This window comes from Octodon degus, unplaced genomic scaffold (assembly GCF_000260255.1).
Source record: "Octodon degus isolate 3935 unplaced genomic scaffold, OctDeg1.0 scaffold00016, whole genome shotgun sequence".
NCBI classification, from domain to species: Eukaryota; Metazoa; Chordata; class Mammalia; order Rodentia; family Octodontidae; genus Octodon; species Octodon degus.
This window is the reverse complement of record NW_004524592.1, coordinates 1,770,502-1,786,241: the sequence shown is the minus strand read 5'-3', so window position 1 is coordinate 1,786,241 and position 15,740 is coordinate 1,770,502. Positions and strand designations below refer to the sequence as shown.

Here is a 15,740-nt window from a genome sequence, read left to right as displayed (position 1 = left end):
CTGCGCCTGGGCTGGGACTGGTCCCGCCGGCGCAGGTTAGCAGGAAGCTCTCCACACATTCACCGGACCTGGGCTAGGACTGGGTCTCACTATCTTTGATTAATGAAAGAATCAAGGCTATTGGTCTATTTTCAGCAACACAACTGTCACCTCTCCTTCAATGCATCTATAGCAAATTTAATGTAGTATTTAACAAATTTTAGAAGTCTGGTCATGTCATGGTTTCAAGTGTCCTCTATTGCAATCCAAAGCCCCAACTATAATTTTTCTTAATGATAAGAACACACTCTTGCCTGGCTCTAATTTTATCTTTACTCCTACCCATGGCTCTCTTCTACAGAGTTACAAATGCTTCCCAGTACCCTAAGAATGCTTTGCCCCTAGAAATTGTGCTCAGAAGGCTCCCTGGACTGCCACCTGTATTGATCCCCTCCATCCTGCATCCTCACCCTCCATTCTCCCCTTACCACACACTGCTTCCTCCAGGTTCCCTTTCCTAACTTCTGGCATAGATCAAATCCACTTAGTGTAGGCAGGGTTCACCTCATTTTGCATAAAGTTTATCCCATTGTTACTGAGTCTTCTATATCCACTCTTACCATACCCAGACAAGAAGGAAATCTATTTGTCTCATCAATATTTGATTTCCAGTGTCCTCAAACAATGGCTTACACATGGTGAGTAGTTAATATTTGCTTGTAGTATTCTAAATAATCATCTCAAATACTAAGTTAACTGGAATAGGGCTATGAACTCTGTTTATACTGGTAATTTCATAATGAGGAGCTGTCTACTTCCATTGTTAGTTATGCATTAAAGAAAATGCTATTTTCTCACTGTATCTATGACATATCTTATAATCATTGCTATCCAAGCCACACAGACCTCAGCAGGACATCTTTGGTCATATGTTCCAATAATGAATAACGTATCCATCATTAGTTTTTTTTAAATCATAATGCACTTTGTGTCTTTGAACATGAAAAGTTTTATGTTTTATCCACATTGTGAAATGCAGTGTGCATGTGTGTATTGATGCTTAATTCACTGGTAAGCATAACTCATTGCTCATAACCTTTTGTCCCCCAGTGAGGTCATAACTTCCATTCCAGCATGTTCACTTTAACATATTATTTTAAGGAAATGAAGATGGCATTCAGGTTTGCCATCAATGAAGTAGGTCACTTTTATAGAGGAAACTAAAATCATTGTGAGAGGTAGAAAGTTTGCTGTTTAAAGAAATTTTATTTCTGATATGATAGGTGAAGCTGAGTAATACAATCTTTTCTAACCTGTTCGAAACTCAAAGATAAATATATACTATTTTCTTTCCAATGATAACGGAGTTGTGTTTTTTTTGGAAAGAGAGGTCATTAAACCATCTAAAATTGTTCCAAATGCCACGTCTCACACACGACTCCTTGATTCTCCAGCTGTCATGTGGGTAAAAATCACACTTATTGAAGAAACACAATAATGACAGCTCAGAGGCTGATGCTGCAACCTGAAAGTAATTGAACCATTTAACCACCATTTACTTGCTCAGAATTTCTCCTCAGAAATGACCCTTTGCTGAAAGCCTGTATTCTTGTAGCATGCTGAATTCATTGACTTTGAACGAGTTCTGTCTATTGTGAAGCTGCTTCCAAAATGGACACTAGCTCTATTGTCTTCCAGGTCCTCAATGTTGTGCTTTTTATCCAAGCTCTGCTTTATTTAAAAGCAGTGGTTCTCAATAGTTCAGCCTGTAGCAGAATCACCTGCATCAGAATTGTAGCACAGATTGCAGGGCCTCCTACCCACAGTTTCTGCTGCAGTAGGTGCCTAAAGGAGCCGGAAAATTTGCATTGCGAAGTTAACCCAGGTTGTGCTGATAGACTTGATCAAGGGCCCATGCTTGCTTTGAAAACCCCCGTCCTAGAGATGAGTCCCTTTCCACAATCACAGCTTTACTTGCCGCACAATTATGTAGAAATCGGTTTCCTTTTTGTCACCTGTCATCTTATCTCTCCAGCACTTCTCTATGGCAGTATTGTGTAATAGAAATAGCATGCAATCCACATGTGTACTTTTAAATTTTCTGGTAGCCATATTAAAAGGATACAAGAATGAAATTAGTTTTAATAATACAGTGTATTTAATCCAATAGACCCAAAATGTTATCATTCAACATGTAGTCAGCATGAAGCTATTTTACCTTCTTTTTCTTTTTAGTTCAAAGCTGTAGTACCTTTGAAATTTGATGAGTATCTTTTAAACATCAGCAGATGATACCCACCTCAGGTACTGGGGTTCGATCCCCAGCATGCTATGCCGGCCCCCACCCGCTGGCGACTGAGCTGGTGTGTGCCTGCAATCCCAGCGCTTGGGAGGCTGAACACAGCAGGATCACTACAAGTCCAGTCTGTGTAGTGAGACCCTGTAGACCCTGTACTAAATACATAAAAGAAAAAAAAGATGATAGCCACTCTGTCATCAGCCTTCCTGGTGTTTGCAGCAACACACACAGCCCCTCTCGGCCCAGAGTCCAGGACACTAGGACAGTGACAGCTGTGCTTTCTGTGCCTTTCTCTAAGAACTTCACCACCCTCCCTTGGCTCTAAGATGTGTCAGATCCAGTTGAATTAATAAGAATTTTCAGGAAATAAGAAGAACCACTACATCATTAAGTAAATACATTTAATTTAATCGCACAGTCAGAATCTATTTATCTTCATGCGCAGAATCAAATAAAAATGGTAAGGGTGCCTTATATCAGGGCAGTTTTCTCCTAACTTGGTATTTTCTCTTGCCCCTTGATCCTGTTCCTTTTGTCCCACATGAGCAGTACCTTCCTCTACTAAGACTGCATGAGCACAGCATTTGCACTCCTAGTTCCCTCCTCCTTTACATAATCCTGTACAAACACATGCACAAAAGTTTGCTTGTCTGCTTTTGTTTTATTAAAGTAAGATCATGTTATACACACTTCTCTGCCTAATGACTTTTTTTTTTTTTTTTTTTTTTTTTTTTTTTTTTTTTTTTTTTTTTGCGGAACTGAGGATTGAACTCAGGCCCTTGCGCTTGCCAGGGAAGCGCTTATTCTACTGAGCCATCTCCCCGGCCCCCATCTAATGACTTTCTCATTCAATAATTACCCATGAAAATCCCTGCCAGTCAGCTGGAGGTTGCATTCATTTCTAATGACTGCAGATGAATCCATGAGGTGAGGGTGCCATCGTTTCTCCAGTATTTCTGTTACTGGTGAGCATTCACATTTCATCTTTGTTTTTCTGAAGCACTAAGAAAAAACCTGCAGAAAAACACTCTTTAAATTGATAGAAAGATATGTATATGTTGCCTGACTTTTTCATTTTCATAGCTTGCAAGCTCTTTTTTATCCCTGGACTTAGATTTTCTCCTTCCGTTATCTGAACTCTTTCCTTTCAAAGAATGAAAGCACTTAATCATTAGCAGCCTCAGAAAGTCATTTTAAATCACGGTCCTGACAAACCCTGTCACAGTCCACAAATGGCTCAGGAAGTGTCCTGTGTCTCCCCTTAACCCTGCCAAGCAACACTTAGCAGACTAAGTACTTTTCATCTGTCTGACTTCTTCATAAACAGAAATGAACCTGACAGAAATACACAAACACTTCCCAGCTGCAGGCCCTCTCACTTTGATGTAAGTACGATCAATCTCCTTACAGTATTTAAATTGAAAAGAAAAAGAAATACTAGATTAGAAATCAAAGACCTGGATTTAATAACATGCTACAAGTTTTAGATTGTAACTCAAGTAATCATAATCGTTAGAAATATAAATAGCAACAATTCACATTTAAGCTCTACCATATAATAGGTACTATTTTCAGTGCTTCAAATGGGTTAATTTACTAGCCCCTCCAAAACTTCTGTCTTATTGTTCCCATTTTATGGCTAAAGATACTGAGTTCACGTGGCCAGCATCTAGCAGGAGCAGTCTGGAGTATGCACAGCCTGGCTCCGGGGTCTCCACACCTCTGACATCTCTTCGAACTTCTACATCCTCAGCTATAAGCATGGGAAGGACCATATCCTCTAGCTATCTTCAGGATTGCTGAGAAAAAAGACGATAGTGATGTGAAAGCCGTCAAAGCTCTAAGAGAGAAGGCAGTCTTGTTTCAGCAAGAAAGTTTGGCTGAGGTGTATTCCACTGTTCAAACAACAGCAACAAAAATGAATGTGAAAAAAATGAATGGAATGGCAAACCCAGCCATTTCTGACCACATTCTGAAAGTCAAACAGGACAGATAGTGCCAACTAACAGGCAGCTAAACTTCACCCACTTCTGAGAGCCTACTGATTTGCCTGAAATTAGAAAATCAAAGCTGCCAACCTTTGTCTACTGTGCAGCTTGTTGGTGTCCTTCCTCTACCTGCTCCAGCCCTTGTCTTTTATGTAATTGGAATACCGGCCTACAAATCTTACATGCTTAAGGGCCAGAACCCTCTCAGGAGCGCTCAGATTGAAACTTGTGTGGGAGTTCAACAATATTGAATTTTCAAATAAAATCATTAACAGTCGCTGTTAGGGCAGCCTTAGAGAAAACAATCTTCCCTGAATCTTGCCACCTTCATTTGAGGAAGCTTTTTGTTTTCAGGTTTAATAAAAAAGGTTCAGAAGTAACCCAGGGAAGAGTGACTAAAAGTGAGTGCAGAGAGCCACCCCATCATCCAGGCTGGTGGCTCCTGGGTGCAGCTGGAATCTCAGACTGTCCCCTGAAATAGGCTTAAGGAGGATACCAAAGCCTGTCACAGTGAAGCTTTGAGTCATTTTGTTCAATTTGAGCTGTAACAATCTCCAATTACTGGGATTTAAAGAAACCTTTTCCCCCAAATTTTAATAATTGAAAATGGGTACACCTGATCAGAAACCTAATTTGCTTTGCCATAGCACAATAGCATCTATCAGTTTTCATGAAGTGGAGAATTAAAATCAGTTAAAGGGAAGCACACAGTCCAATCCAATTCAATTACAAACTGAAACCTATAGACCTACTATTTGCTGAAACAACGATTTAGATGGTCTGCCAACAAATACTGGCTGCACATGGATTTATACAATAGGAATCTGCCTCATTTATGCAACCGGAGGATCACTTACCACTATTTCTAAAAGACATCAAGTGTTAATAATAAATTTCTGAATCATAGCCAGAGATTGCAAACTGCGAAGAGCCCTACAAAATCATAGAAGCAGGTTTTTCAGGGACATTGTATGAACTTACAAAATACCTATGGAGCTGTTGTGCTCAGCTTGGCTTCCATAGTCTCTGAGAAGTAAAACACATGGTCTCAAACATCTCCTGGGTTGAAAAGGAATATTGTGGGACTGTCCTGCTTCAAGGTTGCATATGGTTAGTTTTTTGGACTTACGTGTAAACATAAGAAATATATAATTCTTTATGCCTATTTTTAAAATATAATCTAATTTTTAAATGTTTTTTATCATATTCTGTAGGGACTTAAAGTTCAACAGATCAATACTTGATGAAAAATACCTGTTTCATGTTATGCCTAAGATGTTTGATATTCAGACAGATAGTGAGGTTAGGCTTAACAGCCTAAGTTGTATAGTAATAACAATAAGCTTGTCTTCTGGATGGTTAACAACCTAAGTTTACAGACCAAATTAGAGACAAAGGAGGGTCGCAAGGAAAGCCAACTTTTTGGCCCTAGCCTTCAAAGGTCAATTAAGACTCAGGACATGTGAGAACTTGTACTGTTACATCATGTAACTCGGTAGTGTCCCAAATTTTCTGATCAAGGAGATTATGGGGCCAAAGAGGAAAGTGATCGATGATGTAGAGTGTGCCTAAGGAAAGTCACATGGAGAGAAAACATTCTCTCAGGCTTTCGCAGAAAGCACATTGGCCAAGCAATGGCCGTGACTCATCCACATGGCTGACACTGACAAAGGTTCTACAATCTGAGGTACAGGATCTCAGGATAAATCCTGAGGGGATTTCATTGACCTTATCAGACCCCAAAGCTACAACTGCTTTACCTTGGTCTTAACCATCCAACAGTAAAGTATAAAAATGAAATATAAGAAGTAAAGCCATGGTATTATGTTAAGCTGTAGGGGACTCAGGTCAACAATTTCTGACATTGCCAGTGAAGCGGAAGACCCAATACTATTATGGGCTACTGGACTCTTTTAGAATATTTTGCTGAGTTTACACACCTGTAATATTCAAATAACGGAACTTAACAAAAAAAGGGGGATACAGATGAATGTCCATTTTGTATCTATGTATTCAAAGTGGTTAGGATAGATAAATAGTTACATTCTCTTAATGAATAGAGGAATTTGTTCTAATGGTGTTTGTAAATAGGATATCATGTCTATATCTTGTACAGCAATTAACCACTAGGAAGAATATATGCAATGTGTTAATTATTGAAACTGTCCTACCAATTTGATTTGAAACTGTCTCATTGCTATTTGTTTCTCAATAAAATTATGGAAAAAAAAGATCTCCTGGGTTGGGCCAAGGATACAGTTCAGCAGCACAGCTTCTTCCTAAAGTGCGAGGCCGATTTTGATTCCTGGCACCAAAAATACATAAATAGGCAGATGGATAGATAGACAGATGGATAGATAAATAGATAGATCACCTAGATCAACAATCAACAAAGATAGGACATTGACTGAGGAGCTCCTCATCAACTTGGCTACCTGCCAGTCTGGCCACTGAAACCACACTGACTTCCTGAGAAGACAAGCTTCCTAAAAGTAAATCATACTTCCAGGAAGTTGCTAAATAGTTATTAAGAACAGGCTGGGGGGAGCATATCCCCACAAGCCTGTTTTGTAAGCAGATCTTCTCTTTCATGTCTTCATCTATTGCTCGTTCACCCTTCATCTACACTTCTCCCACACACACATCCACCTTTCACAGAAGAGTAATTTAAATGCCTTCACTGTTTCCCTCTATTATAGCCACATCATTCTAAGTGCTGCCAAAATGTGAATGAAATCAACAGTGGCTCTGACACAGAGAAACAGAATGTTTTGGGATAGAGCATGGAAAAATTGCTCTTTTATCTCATATCAACTTTTTATTAGCTATATAACTCTAGAAAAATTACTTGATATTTCTATATGTCATTGTCTTGACTATAAAACAAAGAAACAAAAATACTAGTTCATGGGAGGAGATAATAAGGTCATGCATGCAAAGTTTTTGATGAGAATTTAAAAGGTGCTAACTGAGTTGACCACTGTCATAAAGGTCTGGATTTCATGAGAAACTCAGACAAAACTATGAACTCAAGAATAGGAGAACAGACGAGTATACCAAAAGATTAGAGTAGACACAGCACTCTGAAGTTTGCCTTCATTGACTCTTCATACTCACGAGGATCAGAAAGAAACAATTTCCTCCTGCTGTGACTGGAAATCTCCAGTAGGAGAAGGAAGCCTATCTCCCCCTGGAAGAGCTAGAAAGACTCTGAATCCATGTTCCAGCCTTCCTTGCCACTAGAAAGCCAGCATTTGGCCAGGTTGTGTCCCTTAGATATATTTACAGCAGACTTCAAATTATAAGCTCCTAATTTCTGGAAGCAGGGCCCTCCAAGTCTCCACTCTGGCAAGGATGGTAGGAATGACAGTTGTGCCCTTGGTTCTAACAGCAGCACACAGAGGCTTGTACTGGTAATACTGGTGTGGCCAGCTGTTGTACCTGTACCTAAAACCAGTCTTTGGCCCCATCTGTGCCCTTGATTTTGCCCCTTATTCCACTCATGTCACCTCCAACTCATTCTCTTGGCTATTCCAGATATTCTGTGGATACAAATCCTTTCCATAAATGTCTCTCATGCTTAGATTATCCAAGGTTGCTTTTGTTGCTGGACTAATAGATTCCTCCTGTGCCCCAACAGCCCAGTTTCTCAGTTGCATTGCACAAAATTCTGGTCCCCTACTGTACCCCAAATAAACTGTCTTTCTAGAAATTACCTCTACCCTCCAGCCCATTTTCTTCTCCCTTCTCCAGGTCAAAACACACATTTTCTGAGGTCTTTTCCCTTGGAATTTTTGTTTTTATGGGGGTAATCTGATCAATTAATTTAAACCAATATGTTAATTAGTGACACTAATTTAATATTACCTCACCATTCCATCAGGTATTTCTAATGTCTCAAAGCAAAGCAGAAAAGAATGTTGTAGCTATCACCGCACAGTGCCAGAATGGGAATATTCTAGCCTTTATCTACAGTCTCAGAAGCCTTATATCCACCAACGTAGGCCCTTCCTGTTACAGAAATGTGTTCCACGGACCCATCAGATAGGTAACATTGGTCTGGTTTACAGGATCAAGGTCTCTACCTAATAATACACACACACACACACACACACACACACACACACACACACTGTAGATTATCTAGATGAAAGTTCCCTCAATAAGAGACAGAGAGAAACAAAACACTCTAGTGGCTTCCCTTATTTTAAAAGAAATATGAAAATCTTTACCATGACCAACAAGATTCTGAATCTTGAGTCCTAACCCAGCAATATGTGCATAAATATTTAACAACTGCCTTAGGATCAGGCAGTGGGCAGCAGATGCTAAAGCCCTGATTTGCACCATTTTCTACTTTGGTGTTGTATGTACACAGACAATGGCAAATTAAGCCAACAAAATAATGTCACTGAGTTGATAAAATTCCTGAGTTTTAACAACTTGCTCTTGCAAGCTAATGATGAGGTACAGAGCCCTCTGTACAAACTATTACCCTGACAAATTTATTTTATTTTAATAAAAATATTGACAGTCACTTCATGACCTCATAACACTAGACTCATGACTCCAACCCTGACATCCTTTTCTACTTTCTTAGAGGGTCAGGTAACACACCCTTCTATAGAACACTTCCCAAATACACGCTGAGCGAGACGGGTTTGGTTTTTACCACCTGCAACTCTGTGATCTTCTTCTTCAGAGCATTTACTTTGGGTTCCACAGTTACTCTTTGATATAATTAGGGTGTTTAACATTACCAGCAAAGGAAGAGTGGTCAGAGTGGCCATCAACTTACTTTTCCATGTATTTCTATACAATGCCCTTTCATGAAGGAAATTTCAGGACTTACCAAGGAGAAAACTTGAGTGGCCGAGTAAGTCTACTCAGTAATTACAACCACAGATATGACAGCAACCCTTCTGTTTCCTCCTATTTTCTTAAGATCCTAGATTACTCAAGCTGAGAACATCATTCCGCGTGTTGTGTCTTAGAGCATTAGATGCTATTCTGTCAGGCGCTCTGTAGTTCCTCATAGAAGTTGAAGTGGGAATGAGGAAGGACATGCTACTGAAAAGGAAGAACTCCAAGCTTCCCACATGTACATTTCCAGAGTGCATATTTTAATATTTACATATTTTAATATTGCTCTTCCTAGAAATATTTCTTTTGAATGAGTTCTGCTGGAGAACAGTTTTGGCAAACCACTTCTTGTTTACAAATGTAAAAAATAAGTGCTCAAGAGAAATGTAGAATAATAAGCAAAAATATTTGTTTTCTCCACTTTCCTTTCCCTCTTTCCCTCCAGTTCCAATTATGTTTTTAAAAATTGCATTTTCAAAAATAAGAGTAGACTCTGAGAGAAAAATCATCTGAGGGCCCAAAGTTTTGCCTAAAGTCACATGTATAATCAGTCATACAACCAAACCTTCAATGGGCTCTCCCACACTACAGGTCACTTGCACAATGTTTTTGGAGGGATATGTCTTCTTAGGAGAACTTCTTTGCTTCCACATGGAAAGCCTCACTGCCTGAGACACATCTGTATTAGACTTTTTTTTTTTACATTTTTAATACATTATGTTTCCTGGAGACTACATGAGCATGCAGTATGAAACCAATATCTATATAAAGATCTACCAAAAACAGTCTCACTTCTTGGACCACACACCACATCTCTTAACCCCAGCAAGTACCCAAACCAACTAGACTTCTACATTTCTGATCAGAAGCTCAGAATTTGGAAAAGAAACACAACAATAACCTTGAGAAATCCTACCTCTTTTCCTAGACAACTAGAATCCTCCTACATGTTGCAGAAATTTGAAATTATACTCCATTAATCCCATGACAGGTCCAGTAGATGTGATTGCAAGCAAATTATTTTCTAGCTGTGAGTCTCTGTGTCCTAAGGAAAAAGTGTGCACCTTCTATGGTTTGTTGTTAAGATTAAATGAAACATTTTCGTGACATAAAGAAAGTGCTTGAGATATTTTCACTACATGTTTTAACTCATTGTGAAATTTTTCTATGAAAAGTGTTATCAAAATATAGAGCAAATATTTAAATTTTTAAAATTCATTACAGTAAAAGACATATTGCCCTTAATTCCCCTCAAAATCCCCCACCTCCCATCAAATATACATATCCCTCATTCTCGCCACTTTCTGAAGCAATTCTAGAAGTCCCTTCTCCTGAATGACTTCTGTTGCACTGTCATGACTGCCTCAATATACTGTCAATTCAAGACATTTACTGTCCATAGTCATTTTCAATTTGGAGAAAAGTCAGAAGTCACATGGTACCAGAGCCACAGATGGATAAAGAGAAACAATAATGCTTTTATTTAATAGGAATTACCAGAAATGTTTAATCAGTGAGGGATGATTACAAAATACAGAGACTGTTTTGTTGTTCTTATTTTGTTTATTTTAGTTATGTTTTGTTCAGGGTCTCACTGTACAGCTCAAACATGGAATGATCCTCCAGTTTTCTGCCTCCCTAGTGCTGGGATTACAGGCATACGCTGCCACGCCAGGACTCCATCACCAGCCCAATGCACCCAGGGGTTGGGCCAGTATGGTGTGCAGTATCAGGGATTGAACACTGGTCCCTGCACTTGCCTAAGCAAGTACTTAGTCTACTGAGCTATTTTGCTGGCCCTTTGACTGTTTAACTAAAAGTATTTATTTTAGTAAAAGATGCATTGCCAACCATCCCCTTCAAAATACTCCCCTTCACTTTGAACATGTGTCCCATCATCCTTGGAAATATATATCTTACTGTAATTTTTAATTTAAAAATTCACTATATTTTTAGATCATCTCTTGAACATTATCAGGACTTCCCAGTAAATGAATAAGGTCTAATCTACAAGTTCAGAAATTATGTTTGTTTCCAATGTATAACAAACTAGTTCACTCTATTTTGATAAGTTAAGCAAATACATACTGAGTTCTTAGTATTTGCTGGACATAGTATTAGACCTGAACCAAAAGAAATAGCAGATATCTAATTCCTGCCCTCAAGAAGTTGATAATGTAAATTACATCTAACAGAGAAGACTTCATACATTATTTTGCTACTCTTTTGTTTTTGGTGCTGGAAATTGCATCCAGAGCCTCATGCACGCTAAGCACACACTGTGCCACTCCTATGTGCCCAGACCTATCGAAAATTCTTAAAAATCTGTAAGAGAGAATTGTCAGACAACATTGTCAGCAACTTTTATATTCAATCCTCAGTTCTCTGAGGAGTGTGTGTGTGTGTGTGTGTGTGTTTCAATACATTGAAAATTAGTGTATCTTTATTTCCTTTTATTCTATGCCTCAGAAGAAATCATAAATGGTTGTCCACCATTCTTTAAATACCAAGCCTCTGTGCTCTGAGAGTTATTAGTTATTGTTGTTCCTTCTCTTTCTATATTAAATAATTCCAATCCCTTTATCATTTTCTCAAAGGGCCTATTTGCCAACCTCCCGTTTAATCATTTTCATTGCTCCCTTCTGAAGTTAAGTCCTCTACATTAAAATATGTTGCTTTGCCATTGAGTTCACTCTTTTAAGCAACTCACCCTATACACAGATGAAACAATAAGGAGAAGGATAGATAGAAGAATAGATTTCCTGTGTGAGAACTCATGTAGAACACTCACATCCTCAACGCAAATTAGCATTTACTGTCACCATGATTAAGCAGGAAGCACTAAAACCAGAACAATTTTTAAGTAGTACCAACCATTCCACTTGACAATTATCTAAATTACGTTTAAGTAGATAAGACTATTAACAGCAGACTTGAGACTTGCTATAGTTACACCTGAGATTCTCAGAAGGGCACCAAGAAAAGCACTTTAGCACAGAACTTAATAAGATCAAACAAGAATTTTCAGTTCTGTAAAATACCTCTGGTCTCAATGTCAACAATTGAGAGCTTACTATGTTATTTACAAGCAGAGCCCTCAGTTCTGGTGCATGCAGTGGACATTTCTTTACATTCTATTCATGAACATAATTAATATTTCTTAGGTTGAAAGTGTAACAAATTCCAAATGACTTTTAAATAATGATGAAGGTGAATTGAATACATACTGATCATAGCATGACACCAACATAAGTAGAAAAGGACAAATATGAAAAAAACAGAGCTCTTTTCAAGACACACGTGGCAGTGGTTAAGAAATCTCTTTGTACCTGCTTTTTCCTGCCTTTTACTATTACTGTGCGTGGAGATTGACGAAGCTTCTGTGAGCCTGCAGCATGCTCGCACACACTCGTGCATAGTAAGATTCTGCACTCAAATTTCAATTCCTCTAAATTAGTAATGAAAACGCTCATTGGATCATATTCTGCTTGTTCCAGGAAGTTCTTTGGTCTGAAACCATTATTTAGGGAAACAAATATTTTCTTTCATCATCTAGGAAAACTAATCGGCATGAAAAGGCTTGATCTGGGAGAAGAGGTAGAGACAGGAACCAAGCACACAGTTGGCTGTCATGTCTAGTTCCATTTCTGAAGCTACTGTGGCTCTGGAAAGACCCCATTTTGCCTAATCTCACTGGCTGAGAGAGGGCTGATGACAAGCGTAGGCAAACCAGCAACATTCTGGAAAAGGCTTCTAAACCTCTCTGAAGACTCTACTCTGGGTTTAGAACAAATTTCTGATTTGGTGTTGACTTTTCCCAGACACCTGTAGTCACAAAGGCAGTCCAGTCTATTAAACAATGCCTGAAAGCTCCATTCTTATGGGATCAATACTATGTTCCTCGAATAATTAGCAGTTAGGAAAGCCAAGCACTTATATCATAAGGTCAGAAAAAGAAACACCCTCCTGGGTAACGGCAGATATTGCAGTAGCTGTTTAACCATAGAGTTGGCCCAATACATCCCTTCAGCTCTTTAGGGTGCTCCACACTCAGGCACAAACACTCTACATGTGTGTGTTGCAGAGTGAAGGGAAGGGATGGGAAAACTAATCCCACTGGTAAGTGCATGGACAACAGAGCCCTGAGAGCTCAGCAGACATAACAATGAACATTCAGAGTTACAGTTATTAGATAAATTTGTGTGCATAAATAAACTTAGACCTATTTATAAAAGTAAGCCTTCACCAATGAATAAGAATTGTAAAGGGTTGTGGAGATAGCTCAGTGGCACAAGTACCTGCCTAGCAAACACAAGGTCCTGAGTTCAAACACTGGTACTGCAAAAAAGAAAGAGAGAAAGAAAGAGAGAGAGAGAGAAGAAAGAAAGAAAGAAAGAAAGAAAGAAAGAAAGAAAGAAAGAAAGAAAGAAAGAGAAAGAGAAAGAAAGAAAGAGTAGTTCTTTGATTTTATTTATTTGTTTGTTTGTTTAATTATTTATTTATTTTGTGGTCTAGGTGGTCTTATAAACACTCAAGTGGCACAAAAGTGGAAGTAGGATACTGCTATTGGCATACATCGCCATGTTATTTTGTGATGTTAGTGGCTGTGGCCAGTGTTACTGGATTAATAAATCACTACTCGGCACAATTCAGCGCTCCCTCTCTTTGCCCAAATATGTATCGATATACTTTGGAGCCAATATGAAATTATTTTCAGAAACCAGCAATTTGTACCACCCCACTACTGTTTCTTTAAACACTGGGGTATAACTTTCATTCCACTTGAATTTGGGAAATAATATTTAATAATGCTGACCATGAATGTTCTTACATTGGGAGGGTTTTTTTAAAAAATGCAATGTGGTGGAGGAGATAACTTGGAACGCTAAACACCTGCCTGGCAAGTGCAAGGACCAGGGTTCGATCCCTGGTATCACATGCCTTGCAGACCCAGAATCCTGGGCACACTGTGCTGGCCACTGAAACCAGGTGTGTTGGCACATGTCTGTAATCCCAGCACTGGAGAAGCTGAGACAGGAGGATCACTTTGAGTCTAAGCTGAGTAGTGAGATCCTGTGCCAAATAAATAAAACATAAAAAAATAAATAATGCAAGAAGACAGAAGATAGATAGATAGATAGATGATAGATAGATAGATAGATAGATAGATAGATAGATAGATAGATAGATAGATAGAGTAAATAATTCAGATTGGTGTATTTTTTAAATCTCCATCTATAATAAACAAATGACATTTGCAACAAGGCTTTCCTTTATGTGAGAAAGTAAAATAAAAAGCCTGCTGACTTTCAAAAACCAACTGTTTGGGTCATTCTTTAAAAAAAAAAAACCAAAAGATTAAAGGAACTCCATTTATGAAAATCAAATGAACCCCTAACAAAGCTTGTTTGGGGACATGAATAAATCATCCAGGTATGAATTATTCATTGTTATCAAGAAACAAACTGGTGATTCCAGGATCTGGGCTCAGAGGTGCTGGATCTGGGCAATGAATGAGTTTATTTTCTCACACCCACCCCTCAGAGGGAGAAGACGGGCCACAGAGACTGTGATGAGATGCAGAACGTGCCGATCCTCCACTCACATTTCAGGGTACACTTTGGCAGCCTTTATACCAAACAAAGTTTAATTCACAGAACTTTAGTTTAGGAAATTGCACACACGCAATAGGCAGTCAGTGATACTTTGGAACACTTTTTTAAAAATACATAATATACATGGGAAATATGGGGTGTGGGCAAAAGGTAGTAGGGTTGAGAATTTGAATTTAAAGGGGCTGGGTAGAAAGTTCCTGGGCGCTAAGTTTTTAGCATAGCTGACCTACTTGCTCATGGCTTAGGGATGGAATTGTTCTTTGGGGGAGGGACATGGGGGAAAAACAAGGCGCTTCCCAGATTTAATTCACTAATCAATGCATGTGTGTGTTCCAGGTCCAAACTGCTTTGCAGGAACTACAATAATTCCGGCTGGCATTGAAGTGAAAGTGGACGAATGTAACATCTGTCACTGTCACAACGGGGACTGGTGGAAGCCCGCTCAGTGTTCAAAGCGTGAATGCCAAGGCAAGCAGACTGTGTAGGACAAATTCCCAACCAATGACAAGCTCTAAGGAGAGGATGCTGTGGCTTCTACAACGCACATATTTAACACAAAACAAAACAAAAAACAAACTCCTGCCAGCTACAACAGGGTCACCAGCAAAAACCTTTTGGGGTTGACAAAAGTGAATATTTTGCTAAGAGGAAATTTGTTTTCTCTTGCTATATAAAATATATATAGTAATAGCTATCTAAACCGCTTTTGTAATTGCCAATGCTTGATGGTGACTTGATGATGGGATTTCTGGAACAAAAGAAAGAAACAGCCTTGCACAGGCTCCTTTCCTGGTGATGCCGCTCACCTACCAGCCTACCATCCTCTGATTTACTGCATTTTTCCTCTTCTGTACATCCCACGTGGCATTTTTCTCTTGTAGTAGTTAGTAGGGTTTTTTTTCCACCTCTAGAGCCTAAATGGGCAGATTTGACTGCACATTAAAGTTTGAGTTGTGTCAAAAAAAGGTTTCATAAAGAAATCTCAGTGGGAAGGAT

The 15,740-nt window shown here is 38.9% G+C and overlaps 1 protein-coding gene across 3 annotated transcripts in view; it reads left to right on the top strand.

The window, feature by feature from the left end:
- Vwc2l (von Willebrand factor C domain containing protein 2 like) overlaps nucleotides 1-15,481 on the top strand; it is a 167,811-nt gene extending 152,330 nt beyond the window's left edge. For 2 of the 3 annotated variants that reach the window (XM_004626598.1, XM_004626597.1), the window contains one exon: nucleotides 15,081-15,481. In XM_004626598.1, coding sequence (XP_004626655.1) covers nucleotides 15,081-15,229 — 149 coding nt within the window. In that variant the 3' untranslated portion in view covers nucleotides 15,230-15,481. The remainder of the gene's footprint in view (nucleotides 1-15,080) is intronic. The other variant, XM_023710127.1, reaches the window with a different exon arrangement.
- Nucleotides 15,482-15,740: the final 259 nt, after the last annotated feature.